Raw genomic sequence first — 14,185 nt, 5'->3', positions numbered from 1 at the left:
TCTCTCTCTCTCTCTCTCTCTCTCTCTCTCAAAAATAAACATTAAAAATTTTTTAAATGCACAACCATTTTTTTTCTTATTGGATGATATAAATATGTAATAACTAGTGAATCTGCTGCCCAAGAACTCTTTCCAATCTGTTTTTGGAATTGAGAGTCCTGAAGATTGAATATCTGCAAAATTCTCTTTGAGAATTATTCACTTTATTCAACAAATATTTACTGAATGTGCCAGGCATTGTTGTAGGTGTGTGGGATATATCAGTGCACAAAACTGAGATCCCTGTCCTTGTGCTACTGCTATCTTACATCCTACTAAGGGAGAGAGAGAGAAAAAAACATAATAAATAGATACATAAATAACTGATATAGCATATTAGAGAATGGTAAGCATAGGGAAAAAGGAAACAAGTAGAGCAGGATGACAAGGATCAGGAATGTTGGTGGGCAAGATAGTCTAGGAGGGTAGGCAGGGCCAGACTCATTGAGGTCATGAGTTTTGAACAAAAATCAGAAGGACATGAAGGAGCTCAGTTCTGTGACTGGGAGGGGGGCTGGCGAGGAGTACTGCAGCCTTAGTGGGCAGCTACACAAAGTCCTGTCTGGTTGGTATGGGGAGGAACAGGAGTGGGCAGAGGGGGTCAAGCTGTGATCCAGCCCCAATAATAGCTGTGGCCAGAGTTATCTTGAATTAGGCCAAAATGACCAGGTCTTTATATTCCCACAGTGATGTGTCACTGGATGTGGGCCACCTTGGAAAGGCTGTGAACTTGAACAAGGTAGCTCTCGTCAGCTGAGGGGTTTGAGAGCAGTGGGCTGTCTATTGACATCATTCCCAGCAGCGTTTATTAAAGGAACAGCTGGGAAGTATACCTCAGCATCAATCCCAGGGTGGGGGTGGGGGGTCCTCATTCCCAAGGTCACCTGTGGTCCACGAGGGCTGCTTCAGCATGATTTCAGCATTCCAACCTCCTGGAAGAAGGGAAAGAAGTAAAAGGGAACATCCTTGTGGTTGCATGCACTACTTCTGCTCACAGTTTATTGCTAGAATCTAATCATATTGCCATCCCTAGCTTCAAGAGAAACTGGGTTATAGGTTTTATATTTTATTTTATTCTTGGTGGTCTAGGATAGCAAACAAACAAAAGGATACCGAAGTATAATAGTCTCTACTACTATCATATTCCCCATCTTTGTTGGGAAGAGAGTGTGGCTTCAACACACATGACTACAAATGAAATGCAGTCCTATGAGCTCACTCAGGATTTTGTACTTTGGAGCATTGGGGAATTGAGAGATAGTACAGAAACAACATTCTCTTGAAGAGCTTATAGCAAAGAAGCCTTCAGGGGAGAAGGATAACCAGCAATTATACAGATGAGGTGTAGAACCTGTGAAGTTTGGAAACTGACGTGATCAGATTTGTGTCTACAAGCTGGTAGGGTTTGGAATCAGTCAAGTGGCATTAAGGCAGCATAAACTACTATGGAACTGATTCCTTCTTGAAGTTCTCCCTTGTCTTGCCTCTTCTGAGTGTTCTGTCTTCTTCACTGGCTTTTCTTTCCAATTTTTGACCCTTTAATGTTCTGCCTGGGTTCTGCCCTAAGTCCTCCTCTCTTCTCATACTCAATTACACTGTATTCTTTCCTTTGTTGGGAATATGATGATATTCAAACCCAGAAATATGTCCATCTGAACATCACCATTTTATTGAATAGGATAAATGTGATGGAGTACAAACATTAAAGATTTTATTTTTCTCCCTTCTCTGTCTTCAGTTGTGCTATATCAGCTCTCCCTTAGTAGGTAGGTTCTTCCTAACGTGTCAAAAAGATCCCACAGCTTGCTCGACACTTTTGGTTGAGTCCACTTAAAACTCTAATCACATCCTTACTTTTCCACCAGCCAAGGCTTGACCCAGGGACAAAGGAACTTCAGAGTCAGTTCTTTTACTCTTTCTCCCCTTTCTCTCCTAATTCACTGGATTGGAGATCACTAGGAAGAAAGATAGAATTTTCTGTGGAAGACCTTTGGCTCTGTCTAGTCCTGTTCTCTATAGCTGGATTCTGCCAAGGTTATGGCCTCTGCCTTGTAGATGGTGAGTGAGGTTTTTTCTTGTTACTTCTCAGAGTCACCTTGGCCCCCTCTGATGCTAAGGACCTCTTTCAGCCTCTTCTCCACTTAATGTTTCTGTCTCTCCCAACTGTGGGAGCTAGTTTTGCAAGCCCTGTAAGGCTATTGTCTCTGTGTCTGCTAATACATTGGGAGGGGAAAATGGATGTCAAGTGAGAAAGATGATTAAGGGCAGCATGGAATCCATAAGCTTGAGAAGCAACTCCACAAGGACAGACAGAAACCTGTCTCTGACCTTGCCTCTGACCTTGGTGATAAGGGTATCTTGCAAAGGCTGGGGCTCATCAGCACAGAGCTAAACACACTCACGGGGACTGAAAGTAGGAGGAACTGAAGGAGGATCCATGGGAAGATTGAGCAGTTGTAGACCCTGCAAATCTCTCAAGAATCTTCCCTGTGGCCCACTGTACCTGGAAACATACAAGAAAGTAAATTCTGGGAAATGTTCCACCTTGCCAGGATGATAAATTAAAAAGTCATCACGCACTGGATAATCCATATTAGGCAAGGTGGTCTCATTGGTGAGATGACATATGCACAGCAACTGAAGCGAGAGAATGGGTCAAGAGAATAAATGAAAGATAACCAAGATATGCAGAGGCTGTAAGGCCATAACATCAGGATGGAAGATTCTGGAGAAGAGACAAACACAAGACAAATAAAGGGCAAGATCCAGGTAAGTGTCAGGAATAGTTGGAACTAAGGCCTTAACATGACCATGGCTCTATTCCTGATATTCTGTTTCTCTCTGTGTCAACTTCATGCTTTTTAAGACTGGTTTTCTCCACCTCATGGAAACATGGTCACTGATAGCATTTAAATTATACATCTTATTAGTTCAGCCACCAGAGAGAAATGGTCTACGTGTTTTCTGTGACAGTTCATCAAAACATTAGGAGGAAATTAGTCATTGGCCTAACTTGGGTTAGTTGCCCATCCCTGGACCGATTATGGAGTCCAAAAGGATGTGGTATGGTATTATCTGTTCCTGCATAACAAATTACTCCAAACTTTAGCAACTTTAAACAACAGCGAGCATTTTTTATCTCACAGTTTCTGTGCAACCAGAACTTAGGAGCAGCTTAGCTAGGTGGGTCTATCTTAGGCTGGAGCTGGGGAAGTCTCTGATGAAGCTGCAGTCAAGATATCAGCTACAGCTGCAGGCATCTGAAGACTTGACCAGGCTGAAGGATCACTTCCAAGGGGACTCATTTACATGCCTGCTAAGTTACTGCCAGCTGTTGGCAGGAGGCCTCAGTTCCACATCACGTGGACATCTTCACAGAGCTGCCTCATTGTTCTCACGGCAACGCATCTGGCTTACCCCAGAGTGAGTACTCCAAAGGAGCAAGACAGGAGCTGTAATATTTTTTTTCTGTAAAAAAATTTTATGTTTAAAATTATTTTAATTTGCGGGAGAGTATAATTGCTATACACATTATAAAGCTCAAATACTTTCTCTGATCGAGATATGGAAGTCATACTCTGTTTTTCTTTACTATTCTAATTATTACCCAGGTAAGCCCTATCTAGTGTAGGAGGAGATGACACAAGTGTGGGAAAGCAGGAGGTGAGGCTCACTGGAGGTCAGCTGCGGGGCCACATACAGGGCACTCGAACTGGCACAACTTGTGTTAGGATTCTAGACTTTGCGGCCAGAGTGGAAATGGAATATAAATGCGTGTGAGAACATTCAACTCCCTTGAGTGAAGGAATTACTACTATACGCATGAAGAAGGTGAAAGAGAAGTTTCTAGAAAAATTGGGGGAAGATTGCTGGGGGAAAAACTATTGTCTGTTACTAGTGAGAGTGTTAGTAATTCCCTTGTTCATACCTTGCTCATACCTTGCACTTCTTTGGTACCTCTTGGTATTACATCTCAATTGTTCATTTACAAATATTTCACTTTTACTAGATTATAAGATCTCTTCCTTCATATTTCAGTCTATATCACCAAGTACATTGTCTGGCACCAAGCAGACAACCAAAAATGTGTGAACTCAACTGAACTCAACAGACAGAGGATATGAACAAAGCTCTTAAATAATTAAGGGTATGTTTAAGGTGAACACAAACTTAACATCAAATCTCAAACTAGAAGGTGCTTCCCGACACTTGAACGACATATCCTTTAGATGAAATGAATTAAAGACTGATGAAATTTGTACCTTCAAAAGGTAGAACAAGGTAAAGTATAAGTAATTTATGTGTTAAATATTAAATAAAGAAAAGTGTCTTAAATAAATATTAGTTAGGGCTCATATTTGTTGGTGCAAGAAACAGATGCCCAGTGACACGAGCTTCACAATAAAAACAAAAAGTAGATTTATTGGAAAATAATTGGAGTAATTAATGGAATCCAAGAGGTGCCTGATCCTCAAGAACACAAGCACTAGCTGGAGCACAAAAGGAAACTCAGAAATTCTTCTCCTTGGGACCTGTATCTCTGCCCCTCTTACCACATCTCCTTTACTTTCTCAGGGCAGACCAGCTTTCTTGTTTGCCGTCTACATGTCAGTAGGAACAGTACCCAAGTTAGCGTATGTAGTGTAGCCACTTATGTTTGCTCCTCTCAGTTCCAGTTTTAGAATTTCTGAGGAAGGAATCAATAGGCCTGTTTAAGGCCAAGTGCCCTCAAGACCAACTGATCATGCCTGGGAACAACGTCACGTTACAGGAATATTGCAAAACCTTCTGCAACCTTACAAATTGGACAAAGGGGTGACAGTAATTCCTGGAAAATAGTTTCTGGGTAGACAAAATCATAGGTATGTGCGCAACGATGATTTAGATAAGGGATGACATATTCATTATAAAACATGAAGGTTGTTCAAGATCCAACAATAGTTCCTGGGGTTTGATAAGAAATCACAAGATAGTCTCAATGGCACTGTAAGAAATGACTGGTTGGAATCTTGGTCCAAGACAAGGTGGCATTTCTCATGCTCTAGTCATTTTATCGCAGTATCATCATGGCTATAGTGAAAGCACTGTCTTCATTGCTACATCTAATGAAAAGGGTTTAATTAAGATTTTAATTTCCTTTGCTGACATGTTGAGGAAGTCTTCAGAAAAGATCAACTACAGATTACAGCTTTAACTATAGTGTTTAGCCATAAAGGAGGATTCAGATGGCTTTCGTAACACCTACCTCCCTGTAGGACTTTAGTGACAACAGTAGACTTGCTAATAGCTAACTTCGGCATCGGGGAGTTTAATGCTTATATTTAAACTCAAATGTCTTCTGACACTACCTACTCTTTTTGTCTAGTGTACTTTGGCAAAAAAGACAGTGTTCTCTAAAAGGTGTAAAAACTTCCATTACAAATGTTGTTATTATGGTAAAATAGAAAACTTAAAACTACTGAATGTGGAGGCATAGAAGATTATGTTCCTGATCTAGTTTTTAGAAGGAATAGAAATCACGGTCAGAGTGAAGTTATCTCTGCAAAACGTTACCATCCTCGTCTGGGCTGCTATAACAAAATGGCAGAGACTGGGTAGCTTATAAACAACAGACATTTGTTGTCTCACAGTTCTGAAGGCTGGGGAGTCCAAGATTAAGGTGCTGGCAGATTCAGTCGATAGCTGGTAAGAGCTGACTTCTTAGATGGCTGTCTTTTTGCTGTAAACTCTCACGGCAGAAGGGGCATGGGAGCTTTCTCTGGTCTCTCTCATAAGGACAGTGATTCCATTTATGAGGGCTCTGCCTTTGTAACCTACCTAATAACTTCCCAAAGACCCCCTCTCGTAATACCATCTCCTAGTACCATCACCTTGTAGGTCAGGATTTCAACATATGAATTTGGGCAGAACACAGACATTCAATGCACAGTAGTTACTATTACACAAATGGCTTCTAAGCAGCAGGGATGTTGTATGTGTGTCTTGAGGGTGGTGGGGAGACTGGGAAGAATGAAGACTATTCTTAGATCCCTTTTTCAAATCTGCCAATTCCAAACATTCTATTTTACTCCTTATCATAGTCTATATTCACCACTGCTTTTGGGCTACAGAGTAGGGGAGGGGCAAAGGGAGAAGGAGAAGGAGAGGGAGAGAGAGAATCCCAAGCAGGCTCACGCCGTCAGCACAGAGCTCGATGTGGGGTTCGATCTCACGAACCGTGAGATCATGACCTGAGCCCAAATGAAGAGTGGGATGCCTAACCGACTGAGCCCCCTACATTCACCACTTGTTAGATGGCACCACTGAAGTCAGCATTGCAACCAGGGAAACATGATCTCAACAACATGAGCGTTCTCTGCTCCTTTTTGCCTTTGTGTGGTCTGAGGTAGGAGGAAGCATAAACCAATCTCCTCCACTGCCTGTTGGATTGGCTTGCTCATTTCCCCCCTGGCTTCCAAGTTCCCTGGTTTCAGGCTTTTTCGCATTGCTGACTATGACTTATGCTCTCAGTTCTTTCCATCAAGGTCTACCTTCATCTGCAGTCTTGTCATTCATTCATTTGGTTTCCACTTTGATTTCAAGTGTTGATGTAATAATGATCGTCTCAAACTCATCAATGCCAACATTTATAGCCAATTATAATTATGCTTCTATTTCCTTTTTTTAAAGTATTTATTTATTTATTTTGAAAGCCAGAGGAGAAGGGAGAGTATGCACGCATGTGAGAGAGAGAGAAAGAGCAGGGAAGGGGCAAACAAGAGAGGGAAAGAGAGAATCCCAAACAGGCTTCATAGTGTCAGTGTGGAGCTCAACGTGGTCCTCAAACTCACAAACCCTGAGATCATGACAGGAGCAGAAATCAAAAGTAGGACACTTAACTGACTCAGCCACCCAGGTGCCCTGATTCTATTTCCTTTAGATAATCAATGGTCAACTCCTAAAACTGAGTTCCAGAAATTTTGGCAGAATTACATTTTTTTCTATCTTCTTTTTCTTTTTTGAACCTTCATTATCAAAATGTCACACATTTTATAAAATCTGTGTGTTCTCTCCACTTGTGAATATAATATTTAAAAATGAATGATAGACAAAGTAAGTGTACTCTAAGCTTCTGGGTAATTACCCCACCCGGTGTCTAGAGTCTAGATGAGAAAAATTATAAAGCTTTTGTCAGTCACATAGAGGGACAGACAACCAAAAAGGAGGTAGGACCATTAAATTCTGTAAGACTCTACACAAAGATGGGGAGACAGAGTCCCAGACAAAACTAGAATTCACTTGTTTGGACCTGCCCAGCATTAGTCATTTGTCAGCCTGATTATACAGTAATCAAAAGCTTAGCAGTAACAAATTACATAGTGTTAAGAAATCCTTCAAATGGATTTGTCCCTAAATTCATGGCTTTCGTTGTGTCATTATTTTTGTAGCATTTATGTTGTGGTTTAAATTAATACTTCACTATGTTCTATGTTTCCTTTTTAAGCATGTTCCCCCAAATCCTTCCAAAACACTTTCTGAGTTAAGAGTTTGCCCATGGAACAAAGTGAGTTCTACACAACATTTGCTAAATGAATGAAGATTAAATGGGACAAAATTTTAGCTCCTTTAATCCAAGGGCGCTTAACTTTTTTTGTGTCCAGACCCTTCTGGCGGCCTAATGAAGCCTATGGACCCTTCTCAGGATAGTGTTTTTAATGCTCAAAATAAAATAAATAAGATTACAAAGGAAATCAAATATATTGAAGAAACAAATTATTGTATTTTTGAAAACTGAGATAAAATAGCACATAAGTTTCTTTATCAACCCATTAAATTAAATGATCATGCCCAATAACTACCATATTTTCAAAGTCGTGATGAATATAATGATACATTGAGATATCTGTAACAACTGTAATGAGATATGAAAGTATCTGAAATTTCTATTGGTGACAGTGTCTGTGCTAAGGTTTCTACCCCCAGATGTTGCCGGCATCTGTTCCATGACCCTGGGTTTGTGTCCTTTGTTTTTTGGGCCCCAAGGCAACTCTACTTGTGCGCAGTCTCTCAAAGTCTCTCCTAAAGATAACCTTTCAGACTTCTGCTTTTTGCTTTTCACTTCCTATAAGCAATTCTCAAAAAGTCCCATATTCCCAGTCTCTCAAGAGGAAAAAGTGACACTTGTCACTGGCCACTGACATCTTAATAGAAAATGTAGAGGGGTCAGTAGGTAGCAAATACATTTTAAGGTGAAGCTTGTAACAAACTCTTTTATCTAAGACCTGACCCCAGTTTAAATATTAAAGATATTCCCAGGGTTCAATTCTAAGCAGTCCTCATTTTTCTCTATAATCTTTAATAATGCCCAGGCTTGGTTTTCCTAGGTTCTTCATTTCACTCTCTGCTTCCTTCTTTGGAGAGCTGGCTCCTGCATTTTATGTTGTCTTTCTCCTGGTCGGAAGACTATCGTGAATAGCCAGTGTGATGGTTAATTTTATGTGTGAGCTTGGCCAGGCTATGGTATCCAGCTGTTTGATCAAACACCAGGCTAGATGTTGCTGTGATGGTATGTTTAAGGTGTGATTAACATTTAAATCAGTACACTTTGAATAAAGCAGATTATTCTCTATGATGTGGGTGGGCCTCGTCCAACTGGTTGAAGGCCGGAAAAGAAAAGACTGAGGTCCTCCCAGGAGGAAGGAATTCAGCCTCCAGACTGCCTTATGGATTCTTCTCAGGGTCTCTAGCTGCTGGTCTGCTCTACAGATTTCACTCCTGCCAGCCTCCACAACTGTGTGAGCCAATTCCTTAAACTATCTCTCTCTCTTTCCATCCTAATGGTTCTGTTTCTCTGGAGAACCTTATTCAGATTCATTGCTCTTTATTTGGGCTTCTCCTACCCTTATGGGATTTGGACCTTTCCCCACCAATACCTATATCTGCTTGATCTAAACATGACTTTTGTCATTTCTTGGAATATTGCACACTTTATTTTCCAGCAGCCCTTGCTGGCATCAGTCTGCAGCAGCATCAATATTCTCCTAACCTTCTCCCATTATTTTTGATTCTCCTCTGTCTTCTTCTCAGCCTGAGCTGGTGAGGTCCCAGAAAGTCTTCTGCCTGAGTCTGGTTATGAGAAGAATTTTGTTGCTTCTAAATATACCTCTCAATGCTCTCAATATGGCATTAATCCTAACTACTAGAACAGGGATATTTTCTCTGGTAAATGAACAGATTCATAATCTGATTTTCAATCTGTTTCTTATGAATTGATTAGTAGGAGGCAGTCATCTAGGACTAGCGCATTTATGATTGAAGTAATGAAAGGGACTTTCCAAAACCGACGAGGTTGAGGGCCATGGCGAATTTGGTAAAGGCACTTATGTTAGTTTCCTAGAGCAGCTGTACCAAATTACCTCAAATTTGGTGGCCTAAAACACCAGAAATGTATCCTCTTATAGTTCAAGAGGCCCAAAGTCCAAAATCCAGCACTTCTGTCCAGAGGCTTTAAGGACGAGCACTTCTTTGCCTCTTCTGGCTTCTGGGGATTATTGGCATTCCTTAGCTCCCTCTGCTTGGGGTCCCATCACTGCAATCTTTGCTTCCGTCTTTACACCCTTATCTTCTGTGTATCTATGTCGAATTTCCCTCTGTATTTATCATGCGTTGGCATTTAGAGCCCACCCATACAATCCAAGGCGATGTCGTCCTAAGGCATCATTCACAGGTTCTGAAGATTAGGGTGTGGACAGACCTTTGGGGAGCCTTTTTCCAACCTACCACACACAGCATCCTTTTGCAACAGCCACCTCCCTCTTTGACTTCTTTTTAACTGCAAGAGTACTTTCTCATAAAAGTTCTATCTGCAAAATGCAGGCTGAGTTTTTCAAAACGGGTCAATATAACATGGAAAATACACATGCCACAGAATGGGGCTGGAGAAATACCCTATCAAGTCAAAAGTTTTACCTCCACATTCTAAGCAGATTTCTTTGCAGGTTTTATGATACAAGGCAGAGATTTGATAAGAAACTGACCCTGAGAAAGCTTGCCATACCAAATGCATCAAAACAAGGCCAAAGGGCGCACCTAGGTGGCTCAGTCTGTTAAGCGTCTGACTCTTGATTTCAACTCAGATCATGTTCTCCCGGTTTGTGAGATTGAGCCCCATGTTGGGCTCTGCACTCACAGTGTAGAACCTGCTTGGGATTCTCTCTCCCCCCCGCCCCCGCCCTTCCTCTGCTCTCTTTCTCTCTTTCAAAATAAATACATAAACATTAAAGACCAAAAAAATGTCCAAAAACCAAGAGTGCCCATCATTTGACTTCTGGTGACCCTAATTATTCACAAGATCATGAAATCCAAATGTATAATTTCAGGTCCAAGATGAAATCAATGCTCTAGTAACATAATGTTTGTAACACTATCAATATGTTGGCTAGAAGTGCAAGAAAGAACTCAGAACTAGTTGTGATTGATTAACACTTGGCAAAAGAATTGACATTTACCACGTGAAAAATACCGTTTGTATGAATACGTGTGATTATATTCAATGAAAGTTATGGCTTTGCCTTGAATCATTACTTTGCATGTGAAAATCTGATTTCTGTATCCCACTTTTACTGACTGACGCCTATACTAGTGAATGCTCATATTCTTGGGTTGTGTGTATTAGTTCCCTCTTCAATTTTGGGGAGAAAGTTATTTTTCCATATACAGGGTTTCCCTAGAAGATTGCTTTGGCTATTAGAGGGTGCTGTTGGCCAAGACTCTGAGAAAGCATGAAAATTTTTTTCTGATAGTAAAAGCAATAGCACTCTAGCAAGTATTACTAGTGAGAAAATGCTCTGACTAAGCCTTCACAGATGTTCGCCCCCTTTTTTTTTTTGGCTGTTATTTTGGGTTCACATTATCAGCAGGAACCAGAAGTATGATTCTCTCTTGACCCTCAATTTTAGCAGGAAATGTACATTGAAGAAGCATATGGATGGGGGAAATAGGATTACAAAATACCAGCAGCAGCAGTGTAATCAACGCGCTCAACAGAAGATATTTTCTTATTTTAAAGTATCCCTGAGTCTTTATTTCAATCCTATAGCAAAATTGCATTCTCAAACTTCTTGGTTTAGAGAAGACTCAAAGGGTGGTCTGTGTTGCCCAGGCTTTCTCAGCACACAATATAAGACACTGTGTAGGAGAAAATACATTCTACATTAGGCCAAGTGACTTCCCTACTAGTTAAAGAATGAGATGAACTATATTTCTCCTTTGAAGCAGATTAGACTTTGTTGTCAAGCATGATGGTTATCTTTAAACCTCGTGCACATGTTCTTCAATATTTTATTTCTAACGTTACCTGAATTTGTATTTAAGAGTGTTTTTCCTACAGTACAACTCATTTTTATAACTCTCAGAACATCAAAAACTTTGAAATGATAAAAGCAAAGAAATACTTCTTGTTCTCTTCTTTTTAATTTTTTCCTGCATCAAAAGTCCTTTGGATTTTTTTTCTTGACTTTATCTGAAGGTAATATGCACACTCAAGTACTAAAGAGAATTGTTGTAAATGTGTCTGCATTTGTGGTTTCAATCAAAAGAAAGAGACCTCTGAAAAAAGATTACAGTATTCTAAATTTTCTTGCCAAGAAGAAACATTGTATGAATTCCAAAATCATGTTAGTTACCTACTACAAAAGCCTTATCAAGCTAAATATCTCGTGAATCTGTATCTATATCCCATCTGTATATCTATATCTATATAACATTTGGTGTATTGACAGACTCTTATCTGTTACATCAGCAATTCAAATTTATGCTTATATTTAAGCTACCCAGCATGCCAACTAAAGGGTTAGTACTGTCATTTTGGTTTAATGTACGAGGTGATGTTCATGGTTTGGAATAGGGATAGCAGAATTTCACGGATGTCAACATGCTCAGATGATTAACTCCTCAAAAAAAAAAGATTCTGGGTAACTATTACATTAGGTAGACATGATAAGTTTATAAGATTGTAATCCACAGTTATTGTTATGAATCTTTCTAGCACTCTCTCCAATATAAAAATAATATACCCAGGAATCAGGAGACTAAATAGTATAGTAGGAAGAGTATGGGCTCCCCTGGTAAGGGCAACAAAAGCAAAATTAAACTATTGGGGCTATACCAAAATAAAAAAGCTTTTGCACAGTGAGGGAAACCATCAAAAAGCAATCTACTGAATGGGAGAAGATATTTGCAAGCGAAATATTCAATAAGGGGTTAATATCCAAAATACACAAAGAACTCAATCCACCCCCAAATAATCCAATTAAAAATGGACAGAGGACCTAAACAGTAGTTTTCCAAAGAAGATATACAGATGGCTGACACATGAAAAGATGCTCAACATCACTAGTCATCAGGGAAATGCAAATTAAAACCACAATGAGTTATCACTTTATACCTGTCAGAAAGGCTAAAGTAAAAAACACAAGAAATAACACATTTTGGCAAGGACATAGAAAATAAGGAATACTCGTACACTGTTGGTGGGAATACAAACTGGTGTAGCCATTGTAGAAAACAGTTTGGAGGTTCCTCAAACAATTAAAAATAGAAATACCAGGGGTTCCTGGGTGGCTTAGTTGGTTAAGTGTCTGACTCTTGATCTCAGCTCAGGTCATGATCTCACAGTTCGTGGGATCAAGCCCCATGATTGGGGTTCTGTCTCTCTCTGCCCCACCCCACCCCCCTCTCAAAATAAAGAAATAAGCTTAAAAAAATAGAAATACCATATTCCACTACTTGATATTTAACCCCCAAAATGAAAACACTAATTCAAAAAGATATATGCACCCCTATGTTAATTAATAGCAGCATTTTTTACAATAGACAAGATGTACAAGCAACCCAAGTGTCCATCCATACATGAAATGGATAAAGAAGATGTAGTATGTACACACACACACACACACACACACACACCCAAAAGAATATTACTCAGCTATGAAATGGAACAATATCTTGCCATTTGGGACGACATGGAAGGACCTGGAAGGTATAATGCTAAGTGAAATAAATCAGACAGAAAAAGGAAAATATCAAATTATTTCACTCATATGTGGAATTTAGGAAACAAATGAACAAAGAAAAAAAGAAACAAACAAAAACCCTGGACTCTTTAATATAGAGAACTGATGGTCACCAGAGGGGAGGTGGGTGGAGGGGATGGGTGAAATAGATAAAGAGGATTAAGAGCACACTATCATGATGAGCACTGAGAAATGTAGGGGCACCTGGGTGGCTCAGTCGGTTCAGTGTCCGACTTCGGCTCAGGTCATGATCACGCGGTTTGTGAGTTCGAGCCCCACGTCGGGCTCTGTGCTGAGAGCTTGTGGATTCTGTGTCTCCCTCTCTCTCTTCCCCTCCCCTGCTCATGCTCTATCTCTCTGTCTCTCAATAATAAATAAATGTTAAAAAAATTGAAAGAAATGTATAGAATTGTTGAATCATTATATTGTACACTGGAAACTAATATAATACTGTATGTTAATTATAATTGACCATAAAAATAAAAATAATGCATTATAGAAATGAAACAAAAGTGAGAAGTAAAACATATTATGAAATAAAAAGGAGAATTTAAAATACATCATGAGATTCACAAGGGAGCTAAGTATGGAATATAATAATAGGGGTTAGTATGTTTTACAAAGAAGATAGGATATGACAGTCCTTCAATACACATACTCCTTGGAACAACTGGACTAGATATTCCTCCAAGATTCCTTTGCTAAATAAACTGGATCTCATTTTAGGGAAAAATCCATGTCTAGTCATTATTGCATCTGTTTTCAATGTTCAAGTTAGTAAAATATTTATTTTCTATTACTTTTTTATTAAAATTTCTTTTAATGTTTTCATTTATTTTTGAGAGAAAGAGAGACAGAGTGTGAGTGGGGGAGGGGCAGAGAGAGAGGGATTCACAGAGTCCAAAGCAGGCTCCAGGCTCTAAACTGTCAGCACCGAGCCCCATGCGGAGCTCGAACCCATGAACCACGAGATCATGACCTGAGCCAAAGTCAGATGCTTAACCGACTGAACCACCCAAGGGTCCCTATTTTCTATTATCTTAAAGAAAACAAAGAATGAAACATTAAAAAAAAAAAAAAAGGACATAGACTTC

The 14,185-nt window shown here is 39.7% G+C and overlaps 1 protein-coding gene across 1 annotated transcript in view; it reads right to left on the bottom strand.

The window, feature by feature from the left end:
• IPO11 (importin 11) overlaps positions 1–14,185 on the bottom strand; it is a 186,812-nt gene that overhangs the window by 148,382 nt on the left and 24,245 nt on the right. Inside the window, exon 4 of the mRNA XM_049648883.1 lies at positions 2,442–2,542. Within this exon, the coding sequence (XP_049504840.1) occupies positions 2,442–2,542 (101 nt within the window). The remainder of the gene's footprint in view (positions 1–2,441; positions 2,543–14,185) is intronic.

This window comes from Panthera uncia, assembly GCF_023721935.1.
Source record: "Panthera uncia isolate 11264 chromosome A1 unlocalized genomic scaffold, Puncia_PCG_1.0 HiC_scaffold_17, whole genome shotgun sequence".
NCBI classification, from domain to species: Eukaryota; Metazoa; Chordata; class Mammalia; order Carnivora; family Felidae; genus Panthera; species Panthera uncia.
The sequence above is the reverse complement of the archived record's forward strand: the minus strand, read 5'-3'. Positions and strand labels throughout refer to the sequence as shown.